Raw genomic sequence first — 17,381 nt, forward strand, 5'->3', positions numbered from 1 at the left:
AATAGTATGGTGGAGTTGCTGAAATGTACTTATTACCTAGCAACAATTCATGAATGAATCCCTCCCTAGGCTTATAACCTACATCAACATAATTAGGACGAAATTGTGAGTTAATTGAAAACATTGTTCAGAAATATAGCAATAGGATGACTAGCTATATAGTTAACAGTAAATTACAGTATAATGGCGATGCAGCCCTTACATTGAGCCACCTTTGCCGTGGTCATGCATGGTTCAACTTTTGGCATGTACGCTACAGCTGAGCACATTGATGCCAATGCTTCAGTCACATATACAGGCAGTTCTGTAACAGAAAATGATCCATACTAGTTTGTTCATAATCTAAAAAAATGTGTTCTGAAATGAAAGATAAAATATATGATTATCCAATACCTTTATTCTAAACAATATTTGGTCTATAGGACGATTTMGGGTTTTCCAAAGTAACCCCATACTGTAAAGTGAGAAGTTTGACATMAATTTGGCAATTTGTGCAGCACACCACTGGAAATATGCCTCCAAAACAAGGTTTCAGACCTCTGGCGAACTGTYCAACCTACAAAACTATAGCATAATTTATATGACCACTTACAATGCACTTTTACTTGACAAAATATCTACTGGCAAAAGGCTGTGGCCTCATATTGTATTGTCAATYCACTTTACCAGCACCACCTGCTGGACATGATCCATAACTTCCTTAGGGGCTAAAGAGGAATCCCATSTGTGCATGCATGCCTAAACACATTTGTAAAAACACGTTGTTAAGCATGTTATTGGCAATGATCTGCACCCTTTTTTCATACATTACATTATCAATTTGGACAATGAGCTTCACTCCAAAATAATTTATTTGGCAAATGAAATGACATTGGTTGAGCAAGGTTTTAAACACATACATAGTAAATAAGCCAAACAGTTTAGGTCATGCTCCAAAGATCTTACAGTGAGCAATAATTCACTGATATGGTACCAGTGGCGATAGAGTATTAACCACAGTCAGTGTAATACATGAATAGAAATGAGCATTTCAGTACAGCTGAATAATTATTCAGTGACAGAGTAATGACTGTTATGACATTTACATTTAAGTCATTTAGCAGACGCTCTTATCCAGAGCGACTTACAGAGAACAGCAATATCCTATGGCAGACTGTCCCTGGTTTAACATACGTAACAAGTACATAAATTACCCTCATGTATAGATTGTGTTGCCTTATTCGATCCACATTTCACTGAACATTCACAGGAAAATCATATCTTCATTGTTTAGAGTGGCCTTACCTTTTTCTGAAGAGAAGACTGATCTCCCAGCAGGCATTGTTGAACATAACATTATGCAGAAACTTCCGATATGGTCTTTGATCCTTTGATCTCAAATCCAATCAATTGCTTTCAGAATTCTATAATTCATTCTTAAAGTAATATTGTTTAACTATGAGCCAAAAGCCTTATTCATGCTGCCCTCAGCTTTGCCATACATACACAGGTAAGTGACAAAAACATTTAGTTCATCCACACAATTAGAAAGAACACCTATGTACATACATACATACATATAATAACTTTGTTCTGTTCCTTTCAGAATTTCCGCCACTGAGGTTTTTCCTTCAGAATTCCTTTCGACTGCAATGGGCATACACAGGGTTGGGGAGTAACGGATTACACATCATTTTGTAATCCCTTACATGTAAGGAATMACAAAATCTGACTTTACACGTAAGGGATTACAAAAACGGTAACTGTAATCTGTTACCAGCAACAACAAAAAATGTAATCGGATTACAGATACTTTTGAAAAACTAGATGATTACTTTTAAATTCAGAAAGGATATTAGTGAAAAAAATCTTTGACACTTCTGTTTTCTCAATGACATTCAAATCAGCATTGAAAAAAAAGGCACACATTTAAGTCCGTTCCACCTGAGCGAGTCTGACCATCTAATGATGACAACCCAAATGTGTTTAATGGAACGCGGGATAAGGTTTTTGTAGGCTACAGTCCAAGCTATGTCTTCCAATGGTGCGACTGCTGTCGGCATCCAAAGATGATCCAACTTGAATAAACGCTTGGAGTTAAGGATAACAGCAGTGGTGTAGTCTACGGCGATACGGATATCACTTATTATTGATATCTACTTAGCGCATTGATGTGATTGTGAATCACACTGCTACTCTCTGATTTAGCTATTTGCGCCTTACAGATTGTGGTTMTTGTGGATGGCTGTTCACAAATCTAAATGTGTTTTTGAACCTAAWAATGGTTGAATTCAAGAAGTTTAAGCTGTCTATCAAATCATTGTTTTTGAAACCAGCGGACAGCCAGTGAAAATTGCGCTCTTGAAACAGCTCCGAAGTGCGGATCCCAGCCTATGGAATACAAGTGGGGCTTTTATTGCCCAATCTAATGCATGCTGACAAAAAATAAATAAATCCYTAGGCCTAATCGACACACGCTCAAATTTGCACACTTTTGATTGCCCCTTTAAGTCRATCTGTAGTTGCTACATATACACACACATATATATATATCTATACACATACATACATATACACACACATTGATTCTTGAAGAATATAACTTAGAAATGCCTCATGAGCTAAGTTCAACTGTCACACTCCATGAGAACCCAAAATATAAACTTGTTTTTCTCCAATGTGTGTAAACATTGTGAATGTAAACAAACACTGTATAACCTCATAACATGGTTAAACAAATGTTATATCAAGGATGGTCAGTCCTTGCATCCATAGCTGTCTATTTATCTGAGAGTGGTTACATTTCTCCAGGCCCATCACTCAGCTTTTTACCAAAAGAGGCAGGGAAACCGTGTTATTGTTTCATCTGTTGATTTGCCCTTTGATATCTTGATAATATGCAGCTGTTTAAAGTGTCACCAACAAATAGGCAAACAGAACTTTAGCAAATGTAGCATATGACATTCATTTTTCACATGTAAATAGCACTTTTCAGTAGTGCTCAAAGCATGCCATTCCATGAGCGCAACGTTTATTTTTCAACTCGAATCAATGAGCCCAATCAGTCCTCCATGACAACAAAATCATAAACAGAGTATGGCTGGCTAATAAGTCCTTAGTTTTGTGGCTATGCTCAYGTAAAACAATTTGGCTAATCTATACATCCATATTTACAAGTCCTATTCTTTAAGATCAAGGGGTATAACATTTATTGGAATGACAGAAATTCTGACAGACTTTGGCTTTTAGTGTTAAGATGTATTATATGTAGTAGAAAGCGATGGGTTAGAAGAAGCCTACATAACCAACCCATAATTTTTTTTTTTTTTTTTACATCCATATATGGCCAACTATGTAAACTTTAACATTGATTGATGCTTCAATAGATGTCATTCAATTGGTAACATACATTTTGTCTTCTTCTAATGCCTCTTAAGGGGAAAGTAATCTAAAAGTAACAGAATGTAATCAGATTACATTACWGAGTTGGGGTAACCCAGAAGTTACATTACTGATTACAATTTGGGACATGTAACTAGTAACTAACGGATTACATTTAGGAAGTAACCTACCCAACCCTGGGCATACCATAATGATGTTTTATGTTTCCAATGTCTGATTACAAGGTCTGAGAAATAACAGAGAAAATGTTGTGGTCACTGAAATTTATTTGAACTCTACTTTAGCAACAACAGGTAAAGGACAACCATTTTTTATTTTTTTTATTTTCACTAACTAACACAGAATAACATTGAGCATAGTAAAGTCAGTGAACAAATGGGAAAAAAAGAAGAAAAAAAAAGAAAAAAAAAAGAAGAAAAAAAAGAACAACAATTCCAAGGTTATGTTCATGAGTATCTATATCCACATCTTCTTTTCTGGAGGGTGCTGTAAAGAGTGACAGATATTACATGGTGTAATTGTCAAAGAAAGCCATGTTCAGATATKTTTTGGTCCATGCTGCACTACCTTACCAAATTCTGTTTTCTTCTTAAACGTGAGTTCTTGTTCCTGTATTAAAATACCTTTCAATCATTTAAAGAGAAAATAACACATTTCTGAAGAGTCTGAAGGTGGATATACCAAAAACCATAGTAATCAATAAGCATGGTACAGTACATTACCTTTTAAGAAGTAAAGAAAGGTTTTGCTGAACGAAGAAGTAAAATTCTCAAGACAAAAGGCTTGCAGAACAAGCTTCTAAAGTTCTGAAGATTCATCACTTAATATGAAAGTCAAGTCTTTTAGTGGAAGTTTCACTCCATTCAAATTCGAGCTGCCTGCTAGGGTCATCAAGTTAACAGGGCTTAGTTTCCAAATCAGCAGTATTTGTGTGGGTTACTACTTGTTCCCGTCTAATCCCATCAACTACTTAAAAACACAGATTCCCAACGGCCTGCTGTCTAGTGGAGTCTGTTACTCAAGATTAAAATCAAAGAGGTCTAAGCCCAGCWCTTCTGTTGGGAGATCCAGGGTCTCTGTTGAGATACCCAGAGAATCTGATGGGTTATCTAGTTGTACGGGGGCATCCTCAGGAGTCTCTTCCTTGGGCTGCGGGTCAGACCCACTCTCAGTCTCCATTGACTCCTGAGTGTTYGTTTCAATGGTGTTACTGTTGTCAAGAGCTGTGAACTCGGGTTGGGTTTGCTCTGTTTGTGGGGCCGTAGCCTCCAAGGCGTCGCTGTTATTTGAGTCATCCAGGGCAGCTTTGGACTCTACGACTGCTTTAGTGGCCTGCGGGTCAAACCKACTCTCACTGTCCATTGACTCCTGAGTGTCGGTTTCAACGGTGTTACGGTTGTCAAGAGCTGGGAGCTCAGGTTGGGTTTGCTCTGTTTGTGGGGCCGTAGCTTCCGAGGCTACGCTGTTATTTGAGTCATTCGGTGTAGCTTTGGACTCTGCCACTGCTTTAGTGGCCTGCGGGTCAAACCCACTCTCCATCTTTATTGATTCCTGAGTGTCGGTTTCAACTGTGTTACTGTTGTCAAGAGCTGGGAACTCCGGTTGGGTTTGCTCTGTTTMTGGGGCCGTAGCCTCCAASGCTTCACCGTTCTTTGAGTAATTCAGTGCCGCTTTGGACTCTACGACTGCTTTAGTGGCCTGTGGGTCAAACCCACTCTCAGTCTCTGACTCCTGAGTTTCAGTTTCAATGGTGTTACCGTTGTCAAGAGCTGGGAGCTCGGGTTGGGTTTGCTRCATTTGTGAGGCCGTAGTCGCCAAGGCTTCGCTGTTCTTTGAGCCATTTGTTTCACCTTTGGACTCTACAACTGCTTTAGTGGCTGTGCTGGTGATGGATGTGGTACTGGCTGTGGTAATGCTGCTATAGAATATGTCAAATAAATCTTGGGCTTTTGCGGCAGCTAGATTAGACTTCGGTTTTTCTGATTTGTTCATCACCTCACTTGGGGYTCTCTGCATGAAAGGAGGGGGTGTGACCATCACAGGGACATTCTGCTCACTCTCAGGGACTCCTGGTGCAGATACATCAAACATCATGGTCATCATGGTCAGGGGAGGCAGGGGAGTCTTGAACTCGGGCATCACTGCTGAAGGAGTGGATGTGGAGGCTTGACTAAAAGACTCTGCTGTGGAAGCTTTCTTTTCGTCTGGTGTAGATGTGGGACCTGGCTTCCCAGTGCCATCTGCTGACTTCTTCAAATCCACTTCTTCACCACAGAAAGCCTTGGAAATTATGTCTGCTGCCAGTACTGGGTCATTTTTAGGCTGGTTCTGTACGACAGGCAGAGGGGTCACGCCACTGTCACCGGGTGGTCTGATAGAGAGAAAGGTGTTGAGAGGGGCCGGTTTAGCATACACCCAGGGCCCAAGTCCAGAGGGCTTTCTCAGGACCGTGGAAGGAGCAGGGAGGTTTGGGCGTATTTTCCCAGAGTTGAAGGGTACCCATGCGCTAGTTGGGGAGATGACCGTCTTCCCTGACAGTTTGATAGCAATGCTCTTGGCTGCGGCCAAAGACTTTGAAAATGCATCTGGGTCGTCATCCTCTTCAATCTCCTCCTCATCTTCCTTCAGGAACTCAACAGCCACTCTCTCAGCCTCCTTCGCAAGCTCATTCTCTAGTTTTTTTTTCCAGCTGAACTTACCGAAGGCAGATGGAGCCTTTGGCTCCACTTTGGCAGTTTCCTCACTTTTCTTGCGCAGCTTTGCTCTCAATGCTGGATTAGGACCACAGAACACTTTGGGAGGGTCACTGGCTTTCTCAGGCTCAGACTGCTTTCTAGATCCTGACTTCTCCTCCCTTTGACACCCACCCTTCTCTTTCCTTGATTGTCTTTCCTCCTTTTCATTCTTAGGTTTCCCTTCCTCCCTCTCTGATCTATACCTCTCCTCCTCTTTCTTGCTACATTTGGGATTGGGCTCTTTCCACTTCCCATATCTGGACCGGTCTTCCTCTTCCTCATGCTCATTATCCCTCCAACTAAACTTGGGTCTCTCCTCTACCCTGCTAAACCTAGGCTTGTCTTCATCCTCTCTACGGTTTGTGAGCCGCTCTTCCTCTTCCCTGCGATTTTTGAACCACTCCTCCTCTTCCCTGCGATTTTTGAACCGCTCCTCCTCATTGCCATGCTTGTATCTCTCGTCCTCCTCCTTCTTACTGTACTTGGGCCTCTCTCCTCCCTCCTTACCATGTTTGTACCGCTCCTCCTCTTCTCTCTTGCGGTACAAATACCTCTCTTCTTCCTCAATTTTGCTGTACTTGACTCTCTCCACCTCATCCTCCCTTTTGTGTTTGGACTTCTCCTCCTCTTTTTCCTTGTCCTTTTTGCTGCGTTTAGGTTTCCCTTCCTCCTTCTCTTTGCTCTTTTTGGACTCTTCCTCTTCGTGTTTACGTTTAAGCTCAGAGTGCTTTTTGTCACTAACTTCCAACGTGAGTCCAGCCTGACGATCCAGGTTCCTTCTCTGTTCGTAGAGCGGATACTCGTACATTCGTTTCTGGCAGAAGGACCAAAGAAATATTCAAGTCATTAGAGTGAAATGTAAACAAACTGTRCCAAAATTTGACTTCAAGGGAACAGTCCACCCAAATTACAAAAACATGTTTGTTTCCTTACCTTGTAAGTGGTTTATGGACAAAAGAGAGTGCAATATACAATTTGAGTTTGTTTACCTAGCCATTGACACCAAACACTAACATTAACATTTTCTAACCAAAAACTATTGTGAGCCAATGTACCCAATATTAGCATGTTTTAAATGTCATGTCCAAATTCTCTTATAACTTCAAACCAAGTCATTGAACAACACAATCTGGAGACTTTGGGATGACTTGAAGCTTTCATATGTTCTCATGTTCTGAGCAAGGAACTTAAATGTTAGCTTTTTTACATGGCACATATTGCKCTTTTACTTTCTTCTCCGACATTGTGTTTTTGCATTATTTAAACCAAATTGAAKATGTTAATTTGAYACTAAATTTATTTTATGCATTATATTTTWAAAAAAGTGTTAATTCAGTATTGTTGTAATTGTCATTATTACAAATACATATATAAAACMTTTTTTTAAATGAAATTGGCCGATTAATCGGTATCAGCTTTTTTTGGTCCTCCAATAAATCGGTATCGGCMTTAAAATCATAAAATCAGTCGACATCTACTGTTCAAGACGTAACTTGAGGACATTGCATGACAAAAGCATTTCCCAAACAAAGCCTTAGGTCACGTTTGATCAGGATCCTGGAGCGTTTGGTACCCTGATCTGCGCTATAAAGCATGTTTGAAACGCAAATGAACCTTGGTCCTGAAATGGCTTGGCTGAAATGAATCCTGTACCTGAGTAGCAGGTCCAAGATTCAGGACCAGAGTACCAGGTAATGTGACGCAGCAGCACAAGTTGCGAGGAACRTTTTACCCGTTGTAAACAAGCTAGCTTGCTAACATCATGTTAAATGTGAGTCTTGCAAATCGCACCCTGAAACAGTTACTTTCAAGGATTCTACAAAACATTTTGTAGAATTCTCCCAAACGCTCCAGGAGTCCAAACCAGAGTGCTGAATTTCAGATGGAATGTACCTCATGGTGAAATAATGCCCTACTCCCAACTAGAAATGGCCTACCTTGTATTTCTCATTGTGAGTTTGACTTGTGGCATGATCTTCAGCGCAAATTGCATCCCCGCAAAACTCCTCGCACAGCTGGCAATAATATCCCCTCACTGGCACCAAAAACTCAGATCCTATGAGAAAAAAAGAGACGTTTTTAAAAACACCTAATGGCCACAGGGAACAATCACAGATTTTTACCTMTACTATGCTCTCCATGGAAGAAAACCTATTGTAAAAGTAGATTATTACATTTAGGTCTGTTCCGTAAGCATACATATACACATAACATCAACATTTGTATATATCATAAGTACTCAACCCCCATGGAATTTTTCAAAATAAATGACATTACAAAGTGGGAATGAAACAGATTTAATTGCGATTATTTTTGTAATTGATCTAGACAAAATACTCAARGTCAAAGTGGAAAGAAAATTCTACAAATATTTACAAATGAATAAAAATAACAAAAATACTACATCTAAGTTCCCTCAGTCAAGAATTTAATTTCAAGCACAGATTTAACTACAAATACCAGGGAGCTTTTCGAAACCCTCATAAAGGGCAGTGATTGGTAGATGGGTAATAATAACAAATCAGACATTGAATATCTCTTTAATAATTATACTGTGGATGATGTACTAAACCACCCAGACACAACAAAGACAGTCATCATCCTGAATTGGGCTGCAGGACAGGAAGGAAACTGCTCAGGGATGTCACCAAGAAACCACTGGTGATTTTAAAACAGCTACAGAGAGTTCAATGGCTGTGATGGGAGAAAACGGAGGACGGATCAACAATATTGTAGTCACTCCACAATAATGACCTAAATGACAGAGTGAAAAGAACAATATAAATATACAGAATAAAAGTATTCCAAAACATGCATCATGTATGCAACAAGGCACTATATAGTTAGTGCAAGAAAACATAGCAAAGGAATACACTTTTTGGCCTAAATGCAAAACGTTATGTTTTGGCTAAATCCAACACGTCACTGAGTAACTGCCTGGTTATTTTCAAGCATGGTGGTGGCTGCATCATGGTATGCTTGACATCAGCAAAGACTGGGGAGTTTTTCCAGATAAAAATWAATGGGATGATGCTAAGCACAGGCAAAATCCTAGAGGAAAACCTGCTTCAGGCTGCTTTACACCAGACACTGGGGGAGGAATCACCTTTCAACAGGACAATAACCTACAACAAAAGGCCAAATCTACACTGGAGTCACTTACTAAGAGGACAGTGAATGTTCCTGAGAGGCCAAGTTAGTTGACTTAAATATTCTTTKAAATGTATGGCAAGACTTAAATTGCGGTACAGCCATGATCCCCAACACCTTGACAGAGCTTGAAGAATTTTGAAAATAATAAAATGGGCAAATAATGCACAATCCAGGTTTGCAAAGCTTTTAATAAAGACGTACCCAAGAAGAATCACAGCTGTAATCCCTGCTAAAGGTGTTTCTAACATGTATTGACTCAAGGCGAATACTTATCTAATCAAGGAATATTAGTTTAACTTTTCATAAATTTAAAATATATAATTATTTGGACATTGACAAATGTTATTTTTTGAAGATCGTTCACAAAATGTTTACAAATCCATTTTAATTCCATTGTGTAGTACAAAATGTAAAGAAATCCAAGGAGGTGAATACTTATGATACCCACTGTAGACATTGGTACTTGACTAAAGGTTGCCCAAAATATGATCCCCTTTACATTGCATATAGAAATCAATGCTTATTTCTTATGCATATTTTGAATTCAGTGTCTGCAAACTGTGGCAGTAAAAGATTGCTAACAACATTTAACAGTACATAATAAATATTTAGAAAAAGGGAAAATATAAAAGATTGAAGTTTGTACCTTTAGCAGGTTTAGTCATTTTCTRTCCTGAAGAGTGAATCTTATTCTTCACATTGTTGGAGGGACTTGCAGCCCACGGTCGATTGTAAGGATCCTGAGTCTGCAAAGTGGCAAAAAAAAAGCATAACCAATCTGCTGTAAAAATACAAGGGACTGAACAGTTCAAATGAAAAMGTAAAAGGAAATCAGACCAGTGATGAGGGACAAAAAACGGGAACAGGAGACAGCACTCATGATAGTAAACAAAAGCTCTTCAATTCACTGAGTATGATCGAATATCCAAGAAGGGTACAGCTGCAGCCGATCAGTCCCTCAGCTCTGTTCTCAAGAGATCCTTGCCGAGAACAGCCAATAGGCTTTCAGCATCATATTCAGGAGTCTGCTGCATTCCTTTTCAAGGTAGCTAACTAACTAGCTAGCTAGCTGACTTCATAGGTAACAAGGCCTGTAAAGAGATGAGTCCATCTGAGTGTTTATCAGAAAGCAATTTAAATATAAAGTTAAAATGTAAACTCAACTAGCTATCTATCATACCATCACCAAACCAGTCACACAATGCTAGCTAATACTGTATTATAAAGCAGTAGTTCTGGCCATGCAATCTTATTGTTTATCTTGCAGTTACCAGCATGGCTGAAGCGCAAGTACAGCATGGCTTCCTAACCACTTGCAAAATATATTAATAAGACTACATTCAGCAACACTGTAGCTAGCTCACAGCGTTTGTTTACTGAGTGGCTTAGCAAAGATAGTTTGGTTGTTCTCTGTATGATATGTGACTGGTTCCACAGCAGAACTCCTGAGCACGGAACTGCTGAAGCTGGAGTCTTATTGGGACATTCTACAAATAGTACACAAACCTTTCGGTGCGATTTGCTGTGCAAGTGCGTGAAAAAATCGAACATGGAACCACAGGTGACATTGCAGCTTTTGCACCAGTGGTTCCCAGCGTCATAGTATTCAAACTGGTCTGCTGGAGTCTCAGGAGGCTGGGTACTGGCGGGGGCTTTCTTCTTCGTTTTTTCAGGAGAGGKTCTTGAGGACGACGATGCTGCCTAATGAAGAACAGAAGTTACACAAGTCAGCAAAAGATCTAAATAAGCCTAGAGGAAGCAGACAAAAAAAAATACATTGAGTGTTAAAAATTAAAACAGATGTTCGATAAAGAGAATTTTACGATGATCCCCAAACATTGAAGTTTTCAAAATCTCTTACCTTGGCAACATAGGCGATCTGTGTTCCAGCCTTGAGGGAGTTACTCGTGAGTTATCAGAGAATCCTGTTTAAGGCTAATATAGGACTCATATCGTCGTATCCTTGTACGCTAATCTCCACCAATTAATGGTCAACAATCACATTAAGTACTAATTTGTGAGCAGAGCAAAGCAGTCGAGAGAAATGGACTCAATGAGTGCTGTTCACAGACCATGAGTGTAGAGTGGAAAAACATCAAGTATGATATTTAAAGAGATTTACTCATCTCAACCAAACAGCTAAAATTCAGAGTCGAGTTTCCAATAGCAGAGGTCATAAAGATTGTGGCACCCACACACTTACAACAAATGCCTTGTTTACCAAGTTTGCCGTATTGTACGTTGRTCTCCGTTACTCTTCTTTGTATCGTCATAAGCCCAGTATACATGATCCAAGTTAAACGCCAAGACGCAGGCAATTTGAAAAATCGGAAAAAGTATATTGTGCTGATTTATTGGGGCACTGAACCATGTTACGCGCCGTAGTTTAAAAACTCCATGGAGTTAGTGGTAAAACCATGACGTCATATTTGAATTCCTACAAGTGTATGCACCCTCGCCATTAAAATCRATTTGACTTTTAAGATACCACTCCGCTCTACTGTGAAGATGAAAATGTTACATTTTGGTGTATTCTTGTCTTCAAACGATACACGGTTTCCATATTTAATAACTTAAATTATTGAAATTGAATACCTTATTACGTTTTTTGAACGAGAAATTAGAGATGAGTGACCACCCTTATTAACACTCTTTTTTAAAACACAAATTTGAAAGAATTAGAGCCAATGAAAATGATTAAAACAGGCCACATAATTAGGATCCCTCTCTGTATGCATATTATTCATCCCAACTAATCTCTGATCTTCTAGCTACATGTTGATTGTGAAAAATGCTTTCGAATAAATGACAGTTAAATTACAAACTAGGGAAAAAGATGGCCGCCTTTCAATTTATGAATGTAAATACCCTAAATCCAAGCTTCTAACGCAAACATCTTACTGAGTTTGGCATCTCCAGAAACAATTTCAGAGAAAAAGTTTGATATGGTTGTGGTCTTTCATAAACAACAAATACAGTGAGCTCCAAAAAATATTGTAAAATATAGGAAGAGCTTAAGCTTAAATCACAACTGTTGGCCATATGAAAGTGAACAGGTTCCACCTAGGTTGCAGGTATAAAACACATTCATTTGTAAACATGCATGTATTTGCAGACCAGTTATGAGATCAGTTGGGTCAGACATTGGCATACAAAGAGGGAACTTTTAAATCGAGGAGTGATCCAACTCTGCCTCTTGAGCAACACCAACATATGACAGAGCACACGGTTTGTCCAGGTTAGACTGAGTAGTTGCACCAACATCGATTAACCCCATATCTGATGTATAAGCAGAAGGCTAAATGCCAGGTATTCAAAGTAAATACTGCTTACTGGTATTTAATAGATCAGACAAGGGCAAGTAGACATTTAAATCCAAACCGGCCCTTTTGAATAGTTATTCAACAAGTCATTTAGACTGATATTCTATAATAAAGCGAAGGCTGCATGTCAATTTCAGCAAAATAATTATGTTTCTGCAGCAATGAAGGTTTTAAGGTTCTACCAGTACTTCAGCTCTCTGGCTTGTGCCTGGAGCAGCTAACGGAATTCTACCTTAGCAGAGGCATGGGCCACAGGTGATTTCTCTCGGATGTGAGCACGCTCCTTTTTCTTCTCTTTCTCTGGAGGTGGTGGGTGTGTTGACTGCTCAAGGTCCGCAGAACCCCTACCCTCTCGCCGGGGCTTGTCATTTGGTTGTAGACCGAGAATGAGAGCCACCTTGTCAAGCTCGGATCTTTTCTTCTCTGCTACCTCGTGCTCTTTGCGGAGCTCAGCAATCTGAGTCATGACCTCTTCCTGCAGCCGACTGATCTCAGACAGTAACGGGTCCTTGTGGCCATCCTTTTCACGCCGCTTTTTGCGCAGAAGCTCCCCTACCAAGACAATGTATTTTTTATCCAACTGTACAAAAACCTAATGAACATTTATGAATTAAAATACAAAGAAATATAGGAAAGGAATGAGATGATTGAAGTACCTTGCTGTTTCCGCAATCTCTCTAGTTCCTTCATGAGATAATCTTTCTTTTTCATGCGGATCTCTCTGTCTCGTCTCAGTTTTTCCCGTTCTTCAAGAACCTACAGAATGGAGAATCATTAGAGAACGAGTGTATGGAAAGAAAACAAAACCAGCCAAAACAGTGTCAAATGGCATTTGAATTGGATAGCTGAATACTCCACCTTTTGTTTTTGGCTTTCATTATTTCGCTCCTCTAAAACCCTCCTGTCCTTGCCATTATCTAGAGGGGCCATATTGGATGATGCTATACAGGAAGAATGTACAAAATTAGACAGGAGTTATGTGCTGCAGTTTCATTGATTACAAAATACATACTGTACCAGTCAAAGGTTTGGACATACCTACTCATTCCAGGGATTTTCTTAATTTTTACTATTTTCTACAATGTAGAATAATAGTGAAGACATCAAAACAATGAAATAACACATATGGAATCATGTAGTAACCAAGAAAGTGTTAAACAATTCCAAATATATTTTATGACAGCTTTGCACACTCATGGCAATCTCTCGACCAGCTTCCTGAGGTAGTCACCTGGAATCCAGTTCAATTAACAGGTGTGCCTTGTTAAAAGTTAATTTGTGAAATTTCTTTCCTTCTTAATGCGTTTGAGCCAATCAGTTGTATTGTGACAAGGTAGGGGTGTTATACAGAAGATAGCTCTATTTGGTAAAAAACCCAAGTCCATATGGCAAGAACAGCTCAAATAAGCAAAGAGAAACAACAGTCCATCATTACTTCAAGACACGAAGGTCAGTCAAACCGGAAAATTCCAAGAACTTTGAAAGCAGTCGCAAAAATCATCAAGAGCTATGACGAAACTGGCTCTCATGACCGCCAGAGGAAAGGAAGACCCAGAGTTACCTCTGCTGCAGTGGATAAGTTCATTAGAGTAACCAGCCTCAGAAATTGCAGCCCAAATAAATGCTTCAGATTTCAAGTAACAGACACATCAACATCAACTGTTCAGAGGAGACTGCGTGAATCAGGCCTTCATGGTCAAATTGCTGCAAAGAAACCACTACTAAAAAGACAACAATAGTAAGAAGAGACTTGCTTGGGCCAAGAAACACAAGCAATGGACATTAGACCGGTGGAAATCTATCCTTTGGTCTGATGAGTCCAAATTTGAGATTTTTGGTTCCAACCGCCGTGTCTTTGTGAGATGCAGAGTAGGTCAACGGATGATCACGCTCCGCAAGTGTGGTTCCCACCGTGAAGCATGGAGGAGGTGGTGTGATGGTGTGGGGATGCTTGCTGGTGACACTGTCTGTGATTTATTTAGAATTCAAGGCACACAACCAGCATGGCTACCATAGCATTCTGCAGCAATACGCCATCCCATCTGGGTTAGTGGGAGTATCATTTGTTTTTCAACTGGACAATGACCCAACACACCTCCAGGCTGTGTAAGGACTATTTGACCAAGGAGAGTGATGGAGTGCTGCATCATATGACCTGGCCTCCACAATCACCCGACCTCAACCCAATTGAGATGGTTTGGGATGCGTTGGACCGCAGAGTGAAGGAAAAGCAGCCAACAAGTGCTCAGCATATGTCGGAACTCCTTCAAGACTGTTGGATAAGCATTCCTCATGAAAGTGGTTGAGAGAAACCATTACACACTCTTGGCAATCATCAAGTGGCGCAGCGGTCTAAGGCACTGCATCTCAGTGCTAGATGCTTCACTACAGACACCCTGGTTCGAATCCAGGCTGTATCACAACCGGCCATGATTGGGAGTCCCATAGGGTGGCGCACAATTGGCCCAGCGTCGTCCAGGTTTGGCCAGTGAAGGCTGTCATTGTAAATAACAATGACAGCAATGTTCTGAACTGACTTGCCTAGTTAAATAAAGGTTAAAGTCAAAGGGTGGCTACTCCTTCAAGACTGTTGGAAAAGCATTCCAGGTGAAGCTGGTTGAGAGAATGCCAAGAGCGCAAAGCTGTCATCAAGGCAAAGGGTGGCTACTTTGAAGAATCTAAAAATCTAAAATATATTTTAATTTGTTTAACACTTTCTTGGTTACTACATGATTCCATATGTGTTAATTCATAGTTTTGATGTCTTCACTATTATTCTACAATGTAGAATAATAGTAAAAATTAAGAGAAACCCTGGAATGAGTAGGCATGTCCAAACCTTTGACTGGTACAGTATATATTGATGGGGAATGAACAAGTCATTAAAACATCCACTTATTCAATGCCATTAGTTTCTTCTCACCCTTTCTATCACCCCCCTGGTGCAACTCTGGCTGGATAACTTTAAGGTATGGTCTGTCAAAAGGCGGAGCGTTCGGAAAATCTTCAATAGGAGATTGAGGTGGCATGCCCATAGATGGAGGTGGGTACATGGGCCACTGTTGGGGCATGTAAGGCCAGTTCCCATACTGCCCATAGCCAGGAGGTGGATAGTTGGGTGGTACCAGACCATGCGCCTGGGCGTAGGCAGGCATGGAGAGAGATGGGTGGGTGGGTGGCACTGGAGTAGTTTCAGGGGCTTGTGAAGCCTTCTGCCCCCAGCTACTGTCCTCAGTCCTCACCTCTCTGCCGCCTCGAGTCTTCCCATGGGTGCTGTGCCTGTCAGATGGGGGTGACTTCTTCCGGTTCCTGCTGTTATCACGGCTGCTACTACGGCTCGGGCTGTGGTTGTCGCTACGACTGCTAGAGCTGCTCCCACTGCAGCTCCTACGCCTGCCCCTGCTCCTGTCTGAGCTTCCTGAAGAGTCACGGCAATCCCGCCTCTTGCCAGGTCGACGTGAGGGGGTTTTCGGAGGGGGCCTCTTTCCATGCAGACGCTCCTGAGTCCTGGCAGCCATCTTGCTGATCTCTGTCACCCCCAGGTCCAGCCCGATGGTTTTGAGGAGGTCCTGGATCTTCTCGTACTCCTCCACGTCTTGCTTCTCCTTCCCTTCCAGTGGCCCTGTTCCTGGTGGGTAGTCATTAGGCTCTTCAACCTTGATATTATGGTCAGGGATGGCAGAGCACCTGCTTTGATGCCGATACCTCATGTCCATCTGTTGCTGACGAGAGCTTCTCGGATCTACAATACCAGGATGGCTCTCTAGGTGCGGTGAGGTGCCATAGCGTGCCGGCTCACTCATAATATCACCATAGAGCTCTGACAGACTGTGCTGACGGGGAGCTTCTGCTGAAGCCCTGCCCCGCTCTACATCATCTTCATCTCCATAAAGGAACTTCTCCTCATCGTCAATGTCTGGTACCCTCTTCCTTTTCTCCTCCTGCGGTGCGGGTGCACCTCCCAACAGGTCAAGGATCCCTGCAATCCCACTGTGTTCCAGCCTACCCTGGGACARGTGTGGGTCATCCCTCAGCTCCCCCAGCATTGTGGCCAACATGATAGGGTCCATGCCTTTCATAGCCGAGAGAAGACGCTCTGCCTCAGCCTCACCAGCAGGGTCAACTCTTGGAGAATCACTGTTCTGCAAYACAAAAACAAAAGAATAATCTATGATGACCAAATTTATCATGAATAATAATTCATATGCTATATGCAACATAATTAATTTAACATAGTAATAAAATGACATGTCCACTACCTGCACATATGACGGGGAGTCAGTCTCAGAGTCCATGCGCCTCTTCAGGATGGACTTTGTAGGAATATTCAGCATGTCTTCCATCTCTTTGCGGCGACGGGCCAACTCCAGCTCCTTGAACCCACTCGTCTTCTTTAAGTTATTATCACCTCCCCTGCTGCTCCTGCTACTGCTGGTGCTGCTAGTACTGACACTGCGGCTCCTGCGTTGACCAGCAGTCTTTGCTCTGCTCATACTGCGGGCCCGTCCATAGCTCTGGCCATGACTCCCACTCCTGCTTCGGGACCTGCTTGGCGGACGGCTCTTGCTCCTTCCACGACTCTTGCTCCGTCCCCCCATTTCAGGGCTTTTGCTTCGGGCCCGGCTTTTGCTTCGTCCCCCCATTTCAGGACTGCGGCTTCGGGCCCGGCTTTTGCTTCGTCCCTTCATTTCAGGGCTGCGACTTCTGACACGGCTTTTGCTCCGTCCCCCCATTTCAGGACTGCGGCTTCGAGCGCGGCTTTTGCTCCGTCCCCCCATTGCAGGGCTGC

General features: G+C 41.5%; 1 protein-coding gene across 1 annotated transcript; it reads right to left on the reverse strand.

The window, feature by feature from the left end:
- Nucleotides 1-3,629: 3,629 nt before the first annotated feature.
- Nucleotides 3,630-17,370, reverse strand: LOC111952054 (zinc finger protein 318). The gene is made up of 9 exons (XM_023970501.2): nucleotides 16,852-17,370; nucleotides 15,516-16,734; nucleotides 13,451-13,533; nucleotides 13,249-13,348; nucleotides 12,825-13,144; nucleotides 10,776-10,970; nucleotides 9,916-10,015; nucleotides 8,054-8,172; nucleotides 3,630-6,930 (listed from the first exon to the last, which is right to left on the reverse strand). The coding sequence occupies exons 1-9, from the start codon at nucleotides 17,368-17,370 to the stop codon at nucleotides 4,396-4,398; spliced, it is 5,190 nt and encodes a 1,729-aa protein (XP_023826269.1). The 3' UTR covers nucleotides 3,630-4,395.
- Between the last annotated feature and the right edge of the window lie 11 nt (nucleotides 17,371-17,381).

Source organism: Salvelinus sp. IW2-2015, linkage group LG25, assembly GCF_002910315.2.
Source record: "Salvelinus sp. IW2-2015 linkage group LG25, ASM291031v2, whole genome shotgun sequence".
NCBI lineage: Eukaryota > Metazoa > Chordata > Actinopteri > Salmoniformes > Salmonidae > Salvelinus > Salvelinus sp. IW2-2015.